Source organism: Amblyomma mixtum, chromosome 10 (assembly GCF_055824585.1).
Source record: "Amblyomma mixtum isolate Tamu chromosome 10, ASM5582458v1, whole genome shotgun sequence".
Classification (NCBI taxonomy): Eukaryota; Metazoa; Arthropoda; class Arachnida; order Ixodida; family Ixodidae; genus Amblyomma; species Amblyomma mixtum.
The window spans coordinates 1,707,780-1,722,272 of record NC_143021.1 but is presented as its reverse complement, the minus strand read 5'-3'; the positions used below and the strand labels follow the sequence as shown (position 1 = coordinate 1,722,272).

The 14,493-nt window shown below is 47.0% G+C and overlaps 1 protein-coding gene across 5 annotated transcripts in view; it reads right to left on the bottom strand.

Annotated features, from left to right (window-relative positions):
* Window positions 1–14,493, bottom strand: part of LOC149324977 (protein 5NUC-like) — a 263,653-nt gene that overhangs the window by 62,800 nt on the left and 186,360 nt on the right. For all 5 annotated transcript variants that reach the window (XM_089563646.1, XM_089563643.1, XM_089563647.1 and 2 more), the window contains one exon: window positions 13,491–13,747. In XM_089563646.1, the coding sequence (XP_089419772.1) occupies window positions 13,491–13,747 (257 nt within the window). The remainder of the gene's footprint in view (window positions 1–13,490; window positions 13,748–14,493) is intronic.

Below are 14,493 nucleotides of genomic sequence, written 5' to 3'. Positions count from 1 at the left end.
AAATTCACTTACGGCCCCTTGTTAGCGCCCTGCGCCTTCGTAAGGCAGGCAAGTAGAAAATTGGGCTATCTAGCTGGACGACCGACGAACGGGATTCACAGTGATCCACAACCATATTAGTGTATAGCAACACTCCTAATCCTCGTTCGCAAACCAATGTAATGTATTGAGTATCATTCTTGTCGTTCTGTTTGAAATGGCATTTAAAAAAAGGGGGGGGGGGGGGGTGGAAGGCCGCCTTATGGTTTACTGCAGAAGTCGTTTCAGCAGCAATGTTTGGGCATAAGGAAGAAAAGAAAGGCTGGGGTAGGAGACAGGCGGCATGTAGACGCAAACACTCAAAATGGTATGACCTCAGGCGATTCAGTCGAAGAGGCTGTGAATCTTACTGGGCCTCTGATTTCTGAAGTGCGGAGAGAGCTCCGGGGTTCTCATTTATACCGGCCTGCACCGTATTAAATTTGAAAATAAAGTATGACTCCCGTTGTTCCCGCTCACGGGTATTTTTGAAACCGCTCTGTAGCAGAGTGACTTTAATTTTGTCGAAATCATGATTTTCTTGACGGACGTGTTTCGACAGGGGGAGGAGAGGAAGTGATTTGGCATGCGCGCGGTGATTATTGAATCGAATTCGGAAGGGATTCTCGGTCTGGCCAATGTATTGCATTTGACAGTTGCCGCACTCGAGCATGTACACTACGTTACTACTGTCACAATTCAAGTTCTCTCGAATGGAGTGTTTGAAATTAGAGTGTGTGCTCTGAGCCGACGTCGTTTTCTGCATGTGCTTGCAAACTTGACACCGATTCTTCCCGCAAGGCACGCAACCTACAGGCTCTTGTTTACTTATAGTAGAGTGAACCACATAATTTTGCAAATTTTTTGGTCGTCGGTAGGTGACCCGTGGAGCCGTTGGGAAAACCTTTGAGAGTCGGTCGCTTTGTTCGATGATGTTAAAATGTTTTCTTAGAATTTTGTTTACATTCGGAAGGTTGTTCGCAAAGGTTAAGACTAGATTAGAGCGGTGTTCATTGGGAGCTGCTGACGCGGGATCCCCAAACAGTTCGTTACGGTTTCTCTCTTCCGCTTTTCTAATTGCATCGTCGACAATAGAGAGCGGATAGCGCTGATGATTCAAAACCTCCCGCATACGATTAGAATTATCCTTAAAATCTTCTGAGCGTGAGCACACTCGTTTGAATCTGATGGCCTGAGAGTATGGAATAGAGGTTTTGCAGTGGCGTGGGTGGCAGCTCTTGAAATGGAGGTACTGTTGTCTATCAGTGGGCTTCCTGTAGACACTGGTGATTAAGATGCCCTGTTCTATTCGAATCAAGACGTCCAAAAAGTTAATCTGATTGGTCGAATAGGTGTGCGTAAAAGAGAGGTTTGGATGTATGTTGTTAAATGATGAGATAAACTGGATGAGTTGGTCCTCAGTGCCGGTCCATACCATGAATATATCGTCTAGGAAGCGTCTGTAGAAAGCCGGTTTTGTTGGATATGACCGAAGAAAGTCCGATTCAATGCTGTTCATGAATATGTTGGCATAGTTTGGCGCCATCTTTGTGCCCATAGCGGTGCCACTCGTTTGTAGGTAGAAAGAGTTGTTGAATTCGAAGGAGTTGAGTTTGAGAACCAGATTAGTCAGTTCTGCGAGGGTACTTTTGCTGGGAGAATCTATGCTTTTGTATTTCTCATACGATGTGATCAGAGCCCGGATGCCGTCATCATGCGGTATATTAGTGTACAGGGATACCACGTCCAGGGTTACCAGAAAAGCTCCTTCTGGAGCAGTAAATTGACTTAATTCTTTTAGAAAATGAGTAGTGTCACGAATGTAAGATGTGTGTTTAGGAGGGATATGCCTGATCAGAGAATCAATGTAGCTGGAGATCGGTTCCGTGAGTGTGCCAATGCCGGAAACGATCGGTCGACCCGGATGATTTTCTTTATGTATTTTTGGGAGCATGTAAAAGCGCCCTGGAGACGCATTTAATGGCGTCAGCGCCTTACTTACTCGTGGCGGTAATTCACCTTCATCGGTGAGTTGTTTCAAGGTTTTTTCTATAATTTTACTGTGCTCAGTGGTGGGGTCTGATGAAAGCAAGCGATAGAAATTGGAGTTATTGAGTTGGCGGTATCCCTCCTGGATATACTTTTCTTTATCTAAAATTACTATGCCGCCTCCTTTGTCAGCGGGTTTAATAACAATGTCCGTTCGCTTGCTGAGTGATTCCAAGGCGTCACGCTCTTCCCTGGAAAGATTCGGTGGTCCCGGTTTGTGTGCCTCGAAGGCCTGAATGATGTCTCGTTGAATCGCTTTTAAATACATGTCCAGATGTTTATCCCTACCGGATCTCGGTGTCCACTGTTCCTGAGAGGGAGGGAATGAGTTATAATTTTGGTTCTGCTTATCAGAAAAGTACTCCTGGAGTCTCAAATTTCGAGAAAAATTGTCGAGATCCTTTAGTAATTTGTATTCGTCATATCGGCCAGTATTTGGACAGAATTTCAGTCCACGTGACAATACCGATTTTTCCTCTTTGCTAAGGGGTGCGTTTGAGAGATTAATAATCTTCTCCTGTACATCCGAACCCTCCAATGTTTGATTAAATAGGGTTGCATGATCGCTTGCAGGCATGAGGGTGTATATAGGTTGTAATTTGTCCTCTCTTTGTTGTGAAGCCACGGCGCTCTCTCTTCCTTCCTCAAGCCGGATGTTATCTCGCGAGAATTTTTTGCATTTGTTATTCCAGATTTGCTTAGCCTTGCTCGACTGAAAGAACTCAAGCTCTTGAGTCTCCATATCCGAAAGTACCACGTTTTGACGAGCTCGCCTCTCCTCACGGCTCAGTGATGCCAACATCTCTTTGCAATGGTCTATAGTTATTTTCAGAAGGTTTAGGGATGCGTTAAGCAGAACTTGGCTCCAAGCTAGGTGATTGGTTTTCGAGAGATTGTTCATCGACGGCGTTAAAGACACGGAAAGGCCCTTGGGCACCGTATTTGATTTTAGGTATATTTTAAGGGACTTTATGTGGAGCTCGTGCCTGATCCTTTTGTCTATTATTTTTCTTAATTTTAAAAATTTTCGAGAGTGTGTAGCAGCAGCTGAGGGGGGAGTGGGCGGCTGAGCGCGATCACACCGTCAATCCTGTCTCACTCGCTGGGCGGAGCCGCAGCGTCGCCTGAGGTCATACCTCGATTTCGGGGTCGAAGGATTCTCCGCACAGCCGCTCCCGGTGTCAGGTGTTCGTCGGCGTCTTTCGGCCGTTTGAGCTTCAGTTGCTCTAGGAGACGCTGATAGGCTCAAAGTTGGATTGCAGGTCTCAGGTGCAGAATCCAGCGGCGCTTCCTGTGGTCCGCAACGACTGTTTCGGGTTGTGGGGTTTCGCGCAGCAGAGTGTTCCAATTGGTGCCCACTGGCAGGTGGCTTGGAGGTGGATGGGGCGAAATTGAATGGTGGTTCCCTCGCTTCGCTGGCATTGGTTTCTGTCCTGAATTTTGGGGTACTGGTGATATGTATATGGTGATCCGAATTAGGGCGATGATTCTGCTGAGCTGGACTGGAGGATCCTCGAACGTACTCAGAGATTTTTGCAACTTCTGACTCCGCTTCGCTATGAAAATTCACTGGCCGAATACTTGGATTGTCCGCTGGAAGCGTTCGCCGGAATACCCGCGTAACCGGCCTCCGAACATCCTCTATTCTTCGTGCCTCTTCGAGGGTAGGGAAGCAGTGGCTTGCCAGTATGTTGGCTGAGTTCTGGTGCTCGGCTACTGCCGCGTAGGTGGGAGGTGCTGGTGCAGTGCATCCTGAGGTGGGAAGGTGGTCAAGCCACGGTGCCATGCTGTTCCGCTGGATTGTCAGTACCAGGCTGTGAATGTTCCACGCAAGCACTGCCACACCGCCATAACTCGGATGCACCCCATCCGCGGCCAGGACCGTAGACGGGTGGAAGGCTTCCAGCGAGTGGTGCAAGTAGAAGACGTTGTCGAGTTTTTCGCTGAGCTGGGCAAGTTGTGAATTGAACCTCCCAGCTCGCCTGTTGAACTGTTGCACAGCTCGCCAATTACCGAACCGTCGACGGCGGTTTGGGGCACGCGGGAGCACCAAGGTGGTGAATATGGCCTCGATTTGGGGGCGTTGGGTCCGGATAAAGTTGATAACGTCCACATAATTTTGGATGGTGGTGTGAATGTCCTCAGAATAGAGGTCGTTCGTCCCAACATGAATTATCACACAGGTGACACTGCGGGGCACAAAGTCGAGAAGGTTAGGAACATCCCCGATTCTTGCTCCGGGCTGGATAACGAAGGCCGGGCAATGTTGGCTTGATGGGTCAAAGTAGGTCGAGACGTGCCTTGTTTGGGAGTCCCCTATCACAGCACATGTTGGAAAGTGATGGGGGAACTTCCATACGACGTTTCTTGAAGTGGAGTTTCTTGAATTGAAGTTTCTTGAAGTGACATTTCTTGAAGCAGCCATCGAAGGTGAAATATATTACGATGAAAAAACTTGCTCGACTGCTAACAACATAAGTAAAGAGTTGAAGTACACTTCTTAAAGAAACATTTATTTACCGACGGTTTCGGACGGTGGACCGTCCTTCATCAGGGTAAGGTTGTTTGTGAACAAAAACGATCCACTTGCTCACGGCACCGCACACAGATGGAGAGGGGAAGACGCTCTCCTTTGAGGAAACAAAACAAAACACGAAAAGCAAGACAGTGGCGGACAAGGGTGTTCCTGCCGAATAAGGGGAAAATGAAGGCTGCAATGCGAGCACACAAAAAAAAGAAAAGAACGAATTCAAGAAAGGGGAAAAGAGGGGGTGGGGGAAGGGAAGGAGGCAAAAGGTTGTAGCGGAAGTGGAGAGGGGTGAGCTGTCTGCGAGGAAAACCGTTGAGAAGAAATATTGTGGGCGGAGGCTTCCTTCGGCGGGAGCGGGACGTTCGAACACGCGGGAAGAAAACATTATCGCGCCCGTTGCATCACAGTGCCAACCGCCCGACAGAAGTGTGGTTACTGACTGTTTGAATGTGAGTTACGGCGGCGGCGCGATCACATCGGCGGAGAGTTAACCGACCAGACGCCGGACGGAAACCTGATCCCGTGGCTGGGCCCCGCGGAGACCCAGCGCCAGCCCCCGGCCGCTACTCGTCAGCCGCGCGCCCCCTCGCAAAGACACTGCGCCGCCGACGAGGTGCCCTTTCCAAAAAGCGAAGTGGGGGGCAGAGCAACGAAAAAACGAGAGAAAGAGAGTTCGGACGCAGAGCAGGAAAAAAAGGAAACAAAAGAAGAAAAGAGAAAGAAAAAAAAGGGAAAAAAGGAAAGAAAAGGAGGCATGAGAACTTGCAAAAGTGAAAAGGGGGGGGGGGTGGCTTGCTAAGTACCTCCCTCATCTACCTCACCTTTTTGAAAAACACGAGGTAGCCCAAATTCACTTACGGCCCCTTGTTAGCGCCCTGCGCCTTCGTAAGGCAGGCAAGTAGAAAATTGGGCTATCTAGCTGGACGACCGACGAACGGGATTCACAGTGATCCACAACCATATTAGTGTATAGCAACACTCCTAATCCTCGTTCGCAAACCAATGTAATGTATTGAGTATCATTCTTGTCGTTCTGTTTGAAATGGCATTTAAAAAAAGGGGGGGGGGGGTGGAAGGCCGCCTTATGGTTTACTGCAGAAGTCGTTTCAGCAGCAATGTTTGGGCATAAGGAAGAAAAGAAAGGCTGGGGTAGGAGACAGGCGGCATGTAGACGCAAACACTCAAAATGGTATGACCTCAGGCGATTCAGTCGAAGAGGCTGTGAATCTTACTGGGCCTCTGATTTCTGAAGTGCGGAGAGAGCTCCGGGGTTCTCATTTATACCGGCCTGCACCGTATTAAATTTGAAAATAAAGTATGACTCCCGTTGTTCCCGCTCACGGGTATTTTTGAAACCGCTCTGTAGCAGAGTGACTTTAATTTTGTCGAAATCATGATTTTCTTGACGGACGTGTTTCGACAGGGGGAGGAGAGGAAGTGATTTGGCATGCGCGCGGTGATTATTGAATCGAATTCGGAAGGGATTCTCGGTCTGGCCAATGTATTGCATTTGACAGTTGCCGCACTCGAGCATGTACACTACGTTACTACTGTCACAATTCAAGTTCTCTCGAATGGAGTGTTTGAAATTAGAGTGTGTGCTCTGAGCCGACGTCGTTTTCTGCATGTGCTTGCAAACTTGACACCGATTCTTCCCGCAAGGCACGCAACCTACAGGCTCTTGTTTACTTATAGTAGAGTGAACCACATAATTTTGCAAATTTTTTGGTCGTCGGTAGGTGACCCGTGGAGCCGTTGGGAAAACCTTTGAGAGTCGGTCGCTTTGTTCGATGATGTTAAAATGTTTTCTTAGAATTTTGTTTACATTCGGAAGGTTGTTCGCAAAGGTTAAGACTAGATTAGAGCGGTGTTCATTGGGAGCTGCTGACGCGGGATCCCCAAACAGTTCGTTACGGTTTCTCTCTTCCGCTTTTCTAATTGCATCGTCGACAATAGAGAGCGGATAGCGCTGATGATTCAAAACCTATATATATATATATATATATATATATACATATATATATATATGTGTGTGTGTATGTATATGTGTGTGTGTGTTCTTTTTTCTTCAGTACAGGCTCACATCGGTATGCAAGCATGAATCGCAAAAAGCGACAAATAACATACAAGGGGCAAATCATGGTACGGTGCCTTCTAGAACACACTTTTCACTATCGTAAAGTTTGATCGACGTATCACTGCTACAGCCTGCACCTCTTTTATCAGTGTAATAGGCTGCTACAAGTTCTCGCGCTGTTTTATCTCTGCGCTTACGCAGGATCTTCGCTTTTTTCAGTAACGGCTTGCATTTGTGAGCCAGGCAATGTTTTGGCAGGTGACGTTGATTTCGTTCCCGAATTGACCACTTATGTTCAGCCAAGCGGATGTCGATGCAGCGGCCTGTCTGCGCTACGTATATCTGACCACATGATAGGGGAATCTGATGCACCACGCTCATCTGGCAGTTCACATAAAGGTTTTTGTGTTTTACACTGCAGCCATTGCGCTTCTTGGTGGAAGTTTGGCCGATTCGAGCACATAGGCGGCTGAGCATACAGGGCGCTGAAAACACCAGCCGGACGCCGTGTTTATTCCCTACTTTCTTCAGGTTGTGAGCAGTCTTGTGGGCATAGGGGACTACGACTAGCCTGTTTGTAACATTATCTGTATCCGTCTTTGGTTCAGGGGGCGCCTTTAACTTCCTTATTATCGTTTTAACCACTGCCTTTAAGACTTCATCACGGAAGCCAGCTTCCCCCAGCCTTGATATCTGCCGGTCGAAGCTGGACTGCATGGCATGTGTGCAGGATTTCCCTAGGGCATCTGCAATAATTTGTACAGCAATAGCCCTTTTAACGGTTTTCGAGTAGGCGGACTCATAGGGCAAGAGTTGCTTTCTTGAGCGGGGGACAGGAACACGAAGAGCGCTCCCTGAGGGCCAGACGGGACGCGACACCGCTCGAGGAACAATGTTGAACGCCCTTCACAAGTTTCAAGTTAGCTACTTAAGCCTATGTAAAGAAAAAATTCGCTGTGGCTTAGCTTGGTTAAGCCCGGTAATTGCGAAAGCAATATCCGTACGTACGCCATGGTACAGCTGGTAGTGTAGCTGGTAGCGGTGCTTGTGGTGGGACTTGTGGTGATGCATCGGGTATATAATCCACTCCAATCCAATCCACTCTAATCTAATCCAATCCAATTCAATGCAATCCAAACCAATTCAATCCAATCCAATCCAATTCAATCCACTCCAATCCTCTCCTATCCAATCCAATGCAATCTAATCTAATGTAATCTAATGTAATGTAATCCAGTCAAATTTAATCTAATCCAATCTAATGCAATCACGGTCAAATGAAGGTCAATGGTGGTCACCGCCGCGGCACGGTGGTGGTCACCGGCCGCGGCACGGCAAAGGCGTGAAAGTGCAAGTAGTATTGCTTTCGCATTAATATCGAAGCCGTAATCGCTGCTTGATTGCGGTGTCGTGCCCCGATAGCGCTACGGCTCAGAACAAGAAAGATATTGTCGTTCTTAAAGCGGCAAGCACTGATTAAAGTAACAGGCTACGCAGAAATAATCTTATTTTCCTTGGCTTAAACGACACCAAAGACGAGACATCGCAAGATTCAGAACAAGAAATATTGACACTGTGTGCGGACAAACTGAATCTTCATCGCGATTCAGGCACCACTGAACGTGCTCATCGCATAGGTAAATTCTCGGAATCGAAGCATCGCCCGATAATAGTGAAATTCACTCATTTCAAAACTAAGGAAAACATGCTGGCATGTGGAACTAAACTAAAGGGCACAAAAATTGCAATCAGGGAAGACTTTGTTTCTCTCACGCGGATGGCACGATCCAAATTATTGCAGTTTATCCGACCGCAGAAATGCCCCTTCAAACTTGGATTCGACAAGCTTCACGTTGGCGACAAATGTTACGCTTTCGACGCCATTTCTAACAGCGTGATAGAAACCACCCAGACCACCGCAATCATTCCCGCAAAAAGTTCTACTAGCGATACTGCTTCGCATTTGACGATCATTTCGGCTTGCCGTGTTCCCATTCCGGCAACAACTACCATCAAGCACAAGTCCTAAAGGTGCACTGAAGAGGAATCTGAACTCGTCGTTTTACTGCGGGAAATCCATCTACACGTTCCGAGCATTATTAGAAACCCCGAATTATTGTCCTGTGTGACCGATTTTCCTCATTTAAATCGGATTAACCGTCCCGGCTACCGCCTTTTATTTGAACTCGCCGCTGAGGGTAGGAGGAGTCAACTAACTCGTGGAGCGCGGGCAGTGCCTTTCAGGCAGTCGCGTGGCATCCTCGCTTTCGCTTTTATTTTTTTTTTTTTAGGTTTTCGTGAAGAAATAGATCCAGTCGGAGACTACATAGCTGCAAATTAGGTCCACGGAAATAAAAAATACGCGTGCGCACTCTTTGCTTTCGCCGATCGCTACATATTACTTCTCCGATGGTAGAGCGGCAAGCCACCACGGGACTGACTGAAAGGTTGATTGAGTCTTCCTACCGTGAGGGCTGAGTGCAAAGAAAGGCGGGAGCCGGGACGTTTAATCCGATTTAAATTAGGGAAATCGGCCGCGCAGGACGATAATTCGATGTTTCTAAGAATGCTCGGAACGTGTAGGTCGAGTTCCCGCGTTAAATAGACGAGTTCAGATTCCTCTTCAGTGCACCTTTAACATCGGATTCACCAACATACGCATCATCATACCTAAGCGGAATTAGCTGCTCAGCTTGAAGATATTGACGCTGACATCCTACTCTTAACCGAGACCTGGCTGAATGATAGCATTATAGACGATGAAGTTTTTCTTGTAACACAAATTACACATCATACCGACGAGATGGGAACTGTCGGAGGGGAGGGGGAGTTCTCGTGGCAGTGGAAAATTGCTTATCATCTTCACTCATACGTCAGGGCGAAAACCTGGAACTTATTTGGATACGAATCGGCAATGCGCCTCCCAATTAAGGCGATCTTTGCCTGATGTTATCGGCCACCTGATATAATCCCATCCTTCTGTGATTTCTTAGATCAGGCCCTAACCGATACTGAAAATACCTTTCCTGGCACACCCATCTTATTATTTGGCGACTTCAATTATCCTAATATCAACTGGCATCTCATGTCTATCTCAAATAGTTCGTCAGCCGACTCCAGACAATTTACCCACCTATAGTGCTAGATCATTACCTCCAGCAAATGATATCCTGGCCTTCTAGAGGCGATAACACTTTAGACCTTCTGCTCACATCATCCCTCGATAGTGTAACAGGTATAAATCTCCTGCCCGGTATCAGCGATCACAACCTGCTTCACATCACCATTCATTAGCTATTAAAAAACGATCACCCACAAGAAAAAGCGGTTACAAAAGAGCAAACTTTGAAAGCATTAATCACAGACTTGGTGAGTTTTTGGCAACTTTCCACAGTTCTTATTGATCTCGCACGGTAAATGCTAATTGGAAGTTGTTTATGAACACATTAGTGAACTTAAAAAACCAATACGTCCCTACAATTCTGGTAAAATGTGAAAATAACAACACCTGGTTTAATAAACGCGTCAAATCACTACTCAACCGTAAAAAACGTCTTTACAGGAATGCAAAGGGGACTAACAATCCTGAAAAAGGAGACCGGTAGCACTTATGCGTAAAACAGTACCTAAAGGGGCTAGCTGGGGCTAAGAAGAACTTCCAAACATCTGACTTGCTTTTAATTCTGCGATCCAGCCCCAACAAATTCCGGCGTCTTCTATCGAACAAATCCGGTCCTAGCCAGATCGAACTCGCAGATCCCGGTAACGATACTATTGACCCTGAGAAATGTGCTACTGCACTAAATGACTACTTCGTTTCTGTTTTCACGCCCACCGACATCACCCCTGTCAATCCCACACCTAGCATTCGTTCACACCCCATGACAGAATTAGAAATTAATGCACAAGGCATATAAAGCCTCATTAGCTCACTTCCGCTATCAGTATCAGGTGGCTGCGAAGAAATCAATAGCAAATTGTTAAAAAACACTACATCATTGTCGAGCCGCATGCTCTGCCTAATCTTTTCTCAATCACTGGGCACTGGGAACGTACCTGACGACTGGAAAAAAGCCCGAATAATACCAGTTTTTCAGTAAGGTGACCGCTCAAGCCCATTTAACTATCGCCCAATATCACTGACTAGTTTTCCTTCAAAACTCTTTGAACATATTATAGCAACTAACCTTATGGAACACCTCGAATCAATTAACTTCTATCCTCAACAGCACGGTTTCAGGAAGCCATATTCATGTGAAACACAACTAGCCAAATTTACTCATGATCTATTTCAGTACATGGACGACCATTACCAGATTGATTCCATCTTTTTAGATTTTTCGAAGGCGTTGGATCATGTCCCCCATAATCACTTGTCCGGCCTTGGTTTAATACAAAAACTGTTATCACGGTTAGAGCACTACTTGAAAGGACGTGTTCAGTTCACATGCGCTAACAATTATACATCTCCTCTCTCGAGCATGACATCCGGTGTCCCTCGGGGTGCCGTGTTGTGCCCATTACTGTTCCTAATTGACATCATTGATCTGCTTTCCAATATCAAATCTAAACTGAGATTAACCGTTGTATACTGCGCCATAACTAACCGAGACGACACGTGCACCCTCTAACAAGACCTGTGAAACATGGCTCATGCCTTTAAACACGACCAAATGTAAAGTCACGGTATTTTTCCCGCCTTCGTAACCAGATTAAGACTACCCACAACCTCATCTCTACCCCCGTTCCTTACGCATCATCATACAAATATCTTGGCCTGCACATGACACCATCGCTATCATGGATGACCCATATTGAAACCATTTGCTCCGAAGCCTCACGCGTTCTGGGCTACATGCGGCGTAGTCTCTGCGACTCATCCCCTGACATTAAAAGACTAGCATATCTCACGTTCCTCAGACCAAAGCTTGAATACGCATCAGCCATCTGAAACCGTCACAATCATAGCTCGCCGCTAACCTCGAAGCCATTCAAAACCGTGCAGCACGATTTATCATCTCGAACTATTCAAGAAATTCCAGCGTCACCTCAATGAAAAGAGACCTCGACTTGCCGTCCCTCGCGTCACGCCGCATCATATCTCGTTTGTGCCTTCTTCACACATTTTATTATCACCCACAGTCCAGACATAAGCTACTAACAACACCACTAATTTCCACCCGCACCCTTGCGATGAGTAGCTCATTTATCCCTCATGCAATAGTCTTATGGAATTCCTTACCCGAAAACATAGCCGAATGCACAGACAGAAAATAATTCCGTAATAAGCTAAAACTTGAGCAATCCTGAATAGACTGCACCCTTTGTATTCTTTTCTTACTTCGTTTAGTTGCATTTCTGCGCCTTAGCGTAATTTTTGTTTCTCTTGCGCCTGCTTGTTTTCTGCTATTTCACTTAGATCTATTTCTGCATTTTTTACTGTATCTTTTTTGCTTTTTTCTTGCTTTTGCTTTCCTTAGTTGTATTTTATATCATCCTCTTCACCTTTTTCCATGTTCAAAAAATTTACATCATGTTAATTCGCCTCCCCCTTATGTAATGCCCTCGGGCCCTTAAGGAGAAAATAAATTAAATTAAATGAAAAATACAGCCGACAAATAAAGCTCGTTAGGACTGATGCTTGGGCGAGTTGGTATGCCATGTATGCAAGTCAGCGCCTGTCTGTGTGTATCTTCCTTTAGACCTTGTCTATTTCGCGCTGTTCTTCTTGAACACGACAAATAAACACACAGGAATAAAGGACGGACATGAGGTTGGCCCTCCTTTCTTCCTGTGTGGTGTTTATTTTTCGGCTGTATTTCTGGTCGTGTTCCAACAACTAGCCCAGAAACGTACTCTTCTAAGGCGAATTCTTTTGGGGATCTTTAATGTCCACTGACATCGCACAGCACATGGGCGCCTTTTGCGTTCCGCCTCCACCGAAACCAGGTGGTCGAAATTATTATGGAGACCTCCGCACTGGCTGGTCGGGAGGGCCAGCGCAGCAGCAGCAGCCAGTGGACTACCTGTCTAGGCGGCCAACCCACATGCTCTGGTAATATTGAACAAATAAAGATGTTTTTAATCCACCAATAAATCAATCATCCACAACGGCACCTATTCCTCTCTTTCTTCTTTCACTCCCACCTTCCTCTATTACCTTACGGCGCGGTTCAGGTGTACACCGGGTTAAGTGAAACAAACAGATACTGCGCCATTTCCTTTCCTTAATAACCAACTTACCAAAACAGGGCGACAAAGCAGCAAAGCAAAAACGCCGCCACTGCCTCCCCGCCCGTAAAAGTTTTCAGCATGGTCATTGTTTCATCAGCACAGGGGCGCTAGATACAAGCTCCAATATTATAGGTATGACATTGAAAGAAATTTCGACCGTCGTTTTTTTTTTCTTGAGAAAGAACCGAAGAGCATTTATTCTATGGGCGCAATAACAATAGATTCGCTTTGGGACCTTAATAAACCACATAAACCAAACAAAACCATAACGGATTATTTTGTTTTTAAACTGTATTGAAGAGTTTTCCGCTGCAGTGCCACTTCTGGGGTCCCTCTAAGCGCACCTCTGCATCATTTCAATTGCTGTCGCTGCTGGCAATAGGTTTTGGTCTCTTGAAACGCGACAGGTGATCGTACGCCCAGCCGCACAGTTTTCGCAGATGGCGCCTCTGGCGGCCAGCATGCTGCGAAAAGACGGATCAGTTTGGCCACGCAGCCCGTCTCGAACATAGCCCAGGGAGTAGTGCTTTCCTGAGATATGTGTCCCTATGTGCAGCGGCAGAGTGAAGATTGGCGCAGTACCTGTTCATCGATGGACGCCCTGATGCCCCCCGCGTTGGCCACCACGGCAGCAACCCTCGACCAGCTCCCCGCTGCACTGGGCAGGGATGCGAGCTTCTTGAGGAAGGCGTCCATGACGAGGCTGCCGAGGTTGCACTCGCCAAACCGGCACGTGGGCTTGTCCCCCTGCAGGAACACCTTGCTCTGGGCCACGACGGCAGCGCGACCCGAGGCCACGCGCTCGCGGTAGCGCTCCAGGAGGGCCAACCCATCGGGGTCTGCAGCGGCAGAAAACAAGTCAACGGAGAGCGGAATTCATTACCCCACTGCACTGCAATTGAACGCGATCCATGTATGTTCCTCCTATTGCTGCTGTCAATTCAGGGGGGCACTTTGTTGGCCTAAAGTGCGGTGAGGCGAAAGCCTTAATCGCGGTGTTGCTGCTCGTGTCACTGATGTGTGGTTAACATGTTAATCTTCGCCTCTAAGAGTGAAACGCGACAGCGTCTTGCAACGCTGCCAGGGAGCCCACAGAACGCCACCACCCATTCGGTTCTACGCCTTGCTCGTCGGTAAATTGGTTTTTGAGGAAAGGAAATGTATCTGTCTGGCATACCTCAGTGGACACCTGAACCTCACCGTAACGGGAAGGGACGAAGATGGGAGTGAATGAAGACACCGTATTCACTAGACACGCCTTTGTTTATTCCAAACCATCGAGCTTAATTTGCAGAAAACCGGAAACAATAGACCACGTTTTTTTTTTACACTGTTGGGAAGGGGTTTGCTTTTGTGATGTATTGCAGCGAAAGAATTACCACTAGACCCGTATGGCATCCGATACTTATCTGAAGAAAATGAGGATGGGGTACCGTTTGACTTAATAATGCTGATAGGCCTCCACCGTATATGGCGCTCCGGAATGGCAGGCTACCATTGTAACAAAGACGCAAGACCTGCTCGAACTTACTTTCGGGAAAGCACGGACTGGTTTCTGGCCATCCAGAAAGCCGCTGCGCAGCCT